The sequence below is a fragment of the Schistocerca gregaria genome, chromosome 1 (assembly GCF_023897955.1).
Source record: "Schistocerca gregaria isolate iqSchGreg1 chromosome 1, iqSchGreg1.2, whole genome shotgun sequence".
In the NCBI taxonomy this organism is placed as follows: Eukaryota; Metazoa; Arthropoda; class Insecta; order Orthoptera; family Acrididae; genus Schistocerca; species Schistocerca gregaria.
Genome location: NC_064920.1, coordinates 573,299,955 through 573,307,770, shown reverse-complemented (window position 1 = coordinate 573,307,770; position 7,816 = coordinate 573,299,955). Strand labels below are relative to the sequence as shown.

The 7,816-nt window shown below is 41.8% G+C and overlaps 1 protein-coding gene across 1 annotated transcript in view; it reads left to right on the top strand.

Moving 5' to 3' along the window:
* The first annotated feature begins 934 nt into the window (after positions 1-934).
* Positions 935-7,816, top strand: part of LOC126356542 (uncharacterized) — a 75,086-nt gene continuing 68,204 nt past the window's right edge. Inside the window, exons 1-3 of the mRNA XM_050007379.1 lie at positions 935-1,137; positions 1,549-1,687; positions 1,793-1,908. Coding sequence (XP_049863336.1) covers positions 1,847-1,908 — 62 coding nt within the window. The 5' untranslated portion in view covers positions 935-1,137; positions 1,549-1,687; positions 1,793-1,846. The remainder of the gene's footprint in view (positions 1,138-1,548; positions 1,688-1,792; positions 1,909-7,816) is intronic.

Sequence of the window (7,816 nt, the reverse complement as noted above, 5' to 3'; positions counted from 1 at the left end):
GTGACAATTTTTTGTAGAGCATCATCACAGGCGATGAAATATGGGTTCCTCGCTTTGAACTGGACAAAATGGCAATCCACGGGGTGGCATCACACCATGTCTCCTCCGAAGAAAAAGTTCAAAGAGTCGCGTTCATACGGTGAAGTAACGGTGATGGTCTTCTGGGACTCTGAAGAGGTTATCCTGTTTGATGTCCTCCATCATGATGCAATGATCATCTCTGAAGTGTATTGTGCTGCTCTCAGGAAACTGAAGAACCGACTTACACTCGTTCATCACCACAAAGATATAAACGAACTTCGACGTCTCGATGACAATGCAGCGTGTCACACAAGTCGTGCACCCGAGAGGACCTCTTAGAACTTCATTCGACGCTTCCTCCTCATCCATCCTAGAGCCCAGATATCGCAACTTCCGACTTCCATCTGTTTGGCCCAATGAAGGATGCACTCTGCAGGAAGCATACTTGGGTAATAGGGAGGTCAGAGATGTAGCAAGATGGCTCCGACGTCTACCAGTACAGTGATACCATGTGGGGATAAAGGCACTTCCAGTAAGGTCAATTAAATCTCACTGCTGGCAGCTTCATGTTTGCAGTTTATCCCTAGTATTAAACTCACGCCTGCGGAAAGGAAGTGGCAAATTTTTGGCTCTTACCCAGATACTTTCGCGTCTTCTAGAGCAGTCGTTATCTGGACTAGATGGAGAGTCGCCTAATTCAAAATCAAAATCTTGTGTACACACACACCGTCAGTTATCTGGGTAGCAGCCTCTGATGCACACTTGACCTTACAGTTATCAAACCTATGGCGAAAGTCTATCAAGTCAAGGCCTGGCTTGTCAAATAACCTTCGTAGTCTCTGGTTCAAGCCTTCCATTCGACTCAGAACAGGATTGAGGAGGGGGTGGGAGGGGCGCTAATGAGTTAGGGGACAATGATGTAGATTATGAGCTTCGTTGAAACTCTGTGAGCAAAGTTGGTCCACTCAGTCTTCTCTGCCAGTCGGTAGAATGATCCAAGTATCCCGACGACAGGGATTTTTTGCTCCAAGTGCGCCACATCCTGTAATGCTTTTCACCCATTACCGTCAATTGCTGCCGGAATAGCCTCTTCGACATGTTGAATGAGACCGCCAGGTACGCACAAAGAGTGCACTTGACGTTCCTTCCGATGCCTAGCTTCCATTTCTCTCCCATGCATTTTACAGCCGATATGGATACGATCCAATCGTTTTCGTTTTCTTATATTAAACAACAACTTGTCTCTTGCTTCTAGTCACTGGATTTCTGGAAATACTCAAATTCTGTCTTTTCTGACGTGGTCAACACATCATGGTTCAGTGCTAAGCGACTCAAAATTCAATTGTTTAAAACGACTCTAGAGGTGCTCAGCAGTCGTTATATTTCCTGATTACAATAAACTCATTCGAGCCAAATCAAATTACGCCCTTGATTTACACAAACTGTATTGAACCCCTGCACTCCTAATTGTGGAACGATTTCACTTTGCTTTATTGTCTATGCCTAAAAAGATTTACTTTTTTTCAGATTTCTTTTGTATTGGTGCCTCTTTTATCACTGATTGCATGCAGCTTTTACTCTAGTTTGTAATATTTGTAATTGCACGTTCCCGTTCGGGTTCAAGGAGGAAGTCTTCACACCTACTGTCAAAGCTTCGGCTCTTTCCGTGAGTGTTCGTGTCAGCGAATATGTAAATGGAACGCATTGATTTAATTGGACGTCAAGCAGTTGACAAAACGTATGTTTTTATCTTTAATGTGTACCTTTGCAGTTGAGGAAGTGAAGACGATTGTGTCATAGAAGTGAAGAGATACATGTATGGAACATGGATTTAGCGGAAATCGACCGTGACGCACCTGCAAAGTTACAAGCAATTCAACAGTTATGGTAATAATACTTTATTTATAATGTAATGTGAAAGGATTTGTACTGATAGCGCCGAAATAGTTATTGAGATGCTGGTGCTGTAGCAACATTGTTTTCGAAAAGTAGACATTCTGTCATGTTTTCTGTCAAATTCATTAGAGGTACGTTATTGTTTTGTAAGTGTTACATAGTTCTTTTGAGATAAATGTGCTGAAAAATGCATCAAATTATTTATTGGTGAGTTGTTCACTGTGTAAGTTTTTAGAATTTACCATGTGGTTTGTCTTAACGATCAAAAGTTCTTCATGCATGACGCGATGTAAACGTTAAGCTACGGTACAGGCTGTTGCATTAATGCAACCCATATTTGGAATTCACATTAGTTGGATTTCGCCAAACGGCAACCAGATTATCACTTTCCAACCTAACCTAAACCTCTGGTTACGCTACAGATCTTTCTGTCCTCACAACCAAGACTTCAGGGGGTGGGGGTGCAATATCACACTCTAGTGTTACAGTTGTGCTGTAAAGTCGATAACATCGCATCAACTGGCAGGACAAACAGCACTAAATTCTACCACTGCTTTACATGCGAGGTTACACCCATGTTAGTTTTTAATTAGGTACACCTGTCATCAACCAAAATAATGGTTTGAGCACTGGTCCTTCAGGAGATGGAATACTACTTTCTACTACCATTGAACTGATGTACCCCACCTTGTCTCGGGAGACATGGCACACAACAGTGCAGCTTGGCTATTCACATCTTATCAACCCACTGAAAGAAATGAAAGGATCAGTCATCACCATCATCATTTAAGACTGATTATGCCTTTTAGCGTTCAGTCTGGGGCATAGAACCCTTACAAAATTCCTTCAAGATCCCCTATTCAGTGCTAACATTGGTGCCGCTTCTGATGTTAATCCTATTCCTTCAAAATTATTCTTAACCGAATCCAGGTACCTTCTCCTTGGTCTGCCCCGATTCCTCCTACCCTCTACTGCTGAACCCATGTCTCTCTTGGGTAACCTTGCTTCTCCCATGCGTGTACCATGACCCCCACCATATAATCCTGTTCTCCATGACTGCTACATCTATAGAGTTCATTTCCAGTTTTTCTTTGATTTCCTCGTTGTGGACACCCTCCTACCATTTTTCCCATCTACTAGTACCTGCAATCGTCCTAGCTACTTTCATATCCGTAGCCTCAACCTTGTTGATAAGGTAACCTAAATCCACCCAGCTTTCGCTCTCATACAACAAAGTTGGTCGAAAGATTGAATGGTGCACAGATAACTTAGTCTTGGTACCGACTTCCTTCTTGCAGAAGAGAGTAGATCGTAGCTGAGCGCTCACTGCATTACCTTTGCTACACCTCGCTTCCAGTTCTTTCACTATGTGGCCATCCTGTGAGAATATGCGTCCTAAGTACTTGAAACCGCCCACCTGTTCTAACTTTGTTCTTTCTATTTGGCACTCGTTTATTCGTTTATATTTCTTTCCCACTGACATTACTTTCGTTTTGGACATGCTAATCTTCATACCATAGCACTTACATTTCTGATATAGCTCTGAAATAATACTTTGCAAATTTTCAATTGAATCTGCCATCACAACTAAGTCATCCGCATTTGCAAGACTGCTTATTTTGTGTTCACATATCTTAATCTCACCCAGTCAGTCTATTCTTTTCAACATGTTGTTGTTGTGGTCTTCAGTCCTGAGACTGGTTTGATGCAGCTCTCCATGCTACTCTATCCTGTGCAAGCCTCTTCATCTCCCAGTACCCACTGCAACCTACATCCTTCTGAATCTGCGTAGTGTAGTCATCTCTTGGTCTCCCTCTACGATTTTTACCCTCCACGCTGCCCTCCAATACTAAATTGGTGATCCCTTGATGCCTCGGAGCATGTCCTACCAACCGATCCCTTCTTCTGGTCAAGTTGTGCCACAAACTTCTCTTCTCCCCAATCCTATTCAATACTTCCTTATTAGTTATGTGATCTACCCATCTAATCTTCAGCATTCTTCTGTAGCACCACATTTCGAAAGCTTCTATTCTCTTCTTGTCCAAACTATTTATCGTCCATGTTTCACTTCCATACATGGCTACACTCCATACAAATACTTTGAGAAACGACTTCCTGACACTGAAATCTATACTCGATGTTAACAAATTTCTCTTCTTCAGAAACGCTGTCCTTGCCATTGCCAGTCTACATTTTATATCCTCTCTACTTTGACCATCATCAGTTATTTTGCTCACCAAATAGCAAAACTCCTTTACTGCTTTAAGTGTCATTTCCTAATCTAATACCCTCAACATCACCCGACTTAATTCGACTACATTCCATTGTCCTCGTTTTGCTTTTGTTGATTTTCATCTTATATCCTCCTCTCAAGACACTATCCATTCCGTTCAACTGCTCTTCCAAGTTCTTTGCTGTCTCTGACAGAATTACAATGTCATCGGTGAACCTCAAAGTTTTTATTTCTTCTCCATGGATTTTAATACCTACTCTGAACTTTTCTTTTGTTTCTTTTATTGATTGCTCAATATACAGATTGAATAACTTCGGGGAGAGGCTACAACCCTGTCTCACTCCCTTCCCAACCACTGCTTCCCTTTCATGCCCCTCGACTCTTATCACTGCCATCTGGTTTCTGTACAAATTATAAATAGCCTTTCGCTCCCTGTATTTTACCCCTGCCACCTTTAGAATTTGAAAAAGAGTACTCCAGTCAACATTGTCAAAAGCTTTCTCTAAGTCTACAAATGCTGCAAACATAGGTTTGCGCTTCCTTAAGCTGGCTTCTAAGAAAAGTCATAGGGTCAGTATTGCCTCATGTGTTTCAACATTTCTACAGAATCCAAACTCATCTTCCCCGAGGTCGGATTCTACTAGTTTTTCCATTCGTCTGTAAAGAATTTGCATTAGTATTTTGCAGCTGTGACTTATTAAACTGATAGTTCGGTAATTTTCACATCTGTCAGCACCTGCTTTCTTTGGGATTGGAATTATTATATTCTTCTTGAAGTCTGAGGGTATTTTGCCTGTCTCATACACCTTGCTCACCAGATGGTAGAGTTTTGTCAGGACTGGCTCTCCCAAGGCCGTCAGTAGTTCCAATGGAATGTTGTCTACTCTGGGGGCCTTGTTTCGACTCAGGTCTTTCAGTGCTTTGTCAAACTCTTCATGCAGTATCGTATCTCCCATTTCATCTTCATCTACATCCTCTTCCATTTCCATAATATTGTCCTCATGTACATCGCCCTTGTATAGACCCTCTATATACTCCTTCCACCTTTCTGCTTTCCCTTCTTTGCTTAGAACTGGGTTTCCATCTGAGCTCTAGATGTTCATACAAGTGGTTCTCTTATCTCCAAAGGTCTCTTTAATTTTCCTGTAGGCAGTATCTATCTTACCCCTAGTGAGATAAGCCTCTACATCCTTACATTTGTCCTCTAGCCATCCCTGCTTAGCCATTTTGCATGTCCTGTCAATCTCATTTTTGAGACGTTTGTATTCCTTTTTGCCTGCTTCATTTACTGCATTCTTATATTTTCTCCTTTCATCAATCAAATTCAATATTTCTTCTGTTATCCAAGGATTTCTACTAGCTCTCGTCTTTTTACCTACTTGATCCTCTGCTGCCTTCACTATTTCATCCCTCAAAGCTACCCATTCTTCTTCTTCTGTGTTTCTTTCCCCCATTCCTGTCAATTGTTCCCTTATGCTCTCCCTGAAACTCTGTACAACCTCTGGTTTGGTCAGTTTATCCAGGTTCCATCTCCTTAAATTCCCACCTTTTTGCAGTTTCTTCAGTTTTAATCTACAGTTCATAACCAACAGATTGTGGTCAGAGTCCACATCTGCCCCTGGAAATGTCTTAAAATTTAAAACCTGGTTCCTAAGTCTCTGTCTTAACATTTTATAATCTATCTGAAACCTGTCAGTATCTCCAGGCTTCTTCCATGTATACAGCCTTCTTTTATGATTCTTGAACCAAGTGTTAGCTATGATTAAGTTGTGCTCTGTGCAAAATTCTACCAGGTGGCTTCCTCTTTCATTTCTTTGCCCCAGTCCATATTCAAGTACTATGTTTCCTTCTCTCCCTTTTCCTACTACCGAATTCCAGTCACCCATGACTATTAAATTTTCGTCTACTTTCACTATCTGAATAATTTCTTTGATTTGATCATACATTTCATCAATTTCTTTGTCATCTGCAGAGCTATTTGGCATATAAACTTGTACTACTGTAGTAGGTGTGGGCTTCGTATCTATCTTGGCCACAATAATGCGCTCACTATGCTGTTTGTAGTAGCTTACCCGCATTCCTATTTTCCTATTCATTATTAAACCTACTCCTGCATTACCCCTATTTGATTCTGTGTTTATAACCCTGTAGTCACCTGACCAGAAGTCTTGTTCCTCCTGCCACCGAACTTCACTAATTCCCACTATATCTAACTTTAACCTATGCATTTCCCTTTTTAAATTTTCTAACCTACCTGCCCGATTAAGGGATCTGACATTCCACGCTCCGATCCGTAGAATGCCAGTTTTCTTTCTCCTGATAACGACATCCTCTTGAGTAGTCCCCGCCCGGAGATCCGAATGGGGGACTACTTTACCTCCGGAATATTTTACTCAAGAGGGCACCATAATCATTTAATCATACAATAAAGCTGCATGCCCTCGGGAAAAATTACGGCTGTATTTTCCCCTTGCTTTCAGCCGTTCGCAGTACCAGTACAGCAAGGCTGTTTTGGTTATTGTTACAAGGCCAGATCTGTCAGTCATCCAGACCGTTGCCCCTGCAACTAATGAAAAGGCTGCTGCCCCTCTTCAGGAACTACATGTTTGTCTGGCCTCTCAACAGATACCCCTCCGTTGTGGTTGAACCTACGGTACGACTATCTACATCGCTGAGTCATGCAAGCCTCCCCACCAACGGCAAGGTCCATGGTTCATGGGGGGGGGGGGGGGGTTTCAACATATGACCGTAAATAGTATGAACAACAATGGAGACAGGTTACAGCCTTGTCTTACCCCTGAAACTACTCTGAACCATGAACTCAATTTACCGTCAACTCTAACTGCTGCCTGACTATCCATGTAAAGACCTTTAATTTAGAACAGACAATAACTTCCTCCTAGGAACCCGGTCATATGCCTTTTATAGATCTATAAAGCATAGGTACAATTCCCTGTTCCACTCATAACACTTCTCCATTATTTGCCGCAAGCTAAAGATCTGGTCCTGACAACCTCTAAGAGGCCTAAACCCACACTGATTTTCATCCAATTGGTCCTCAACTAATACTCGCACTTTTCTTTCAACAATACCTGAGAAGATTTTACCCACAACGCTGATTAAAGAGATACCTCTTTAGTTGTTACAATCTTTCCTGTTTCCATGTTTAAAGATTGGTGTGATTACTGTTTGTCCAGTCTGATGGAACCTGTCCCGACTCCCAGGCCATTTCAATTATCCTGTGTAGCCATTTAAGACCTGACATTCCACTGTATTTGATGAGTTCCGACTTAATTTCATCCACCCCAGCTGCTTTATTGCACTGCAGTCTATTGACCATTTTCTCCACTTCCTCAAATGTGATCCTGTTTCCATCTTCATTCCTATCCCATTCTACCTCGAAATCTGAAACATTACTGGTCGTATTTTCACCTACATAGAGCAACTCTTCAAAATATTCCCTCCATCTGCCCAAGGCATCCACAGGCTTCACCAACAGTTTTCCTGATCTGTCCAAATTACTTGTCATTTCCTTCTTACCTCCCTTTCGAAGACTGCTAATTACATTCCAGAATGGTTTTCCAGCAGCTTTCGGCCTCGCAATCCCTATTTCACAGCAGATTAAGTAATGATCAGTGTCATCAAAGAATCCTCTAAATACATGTG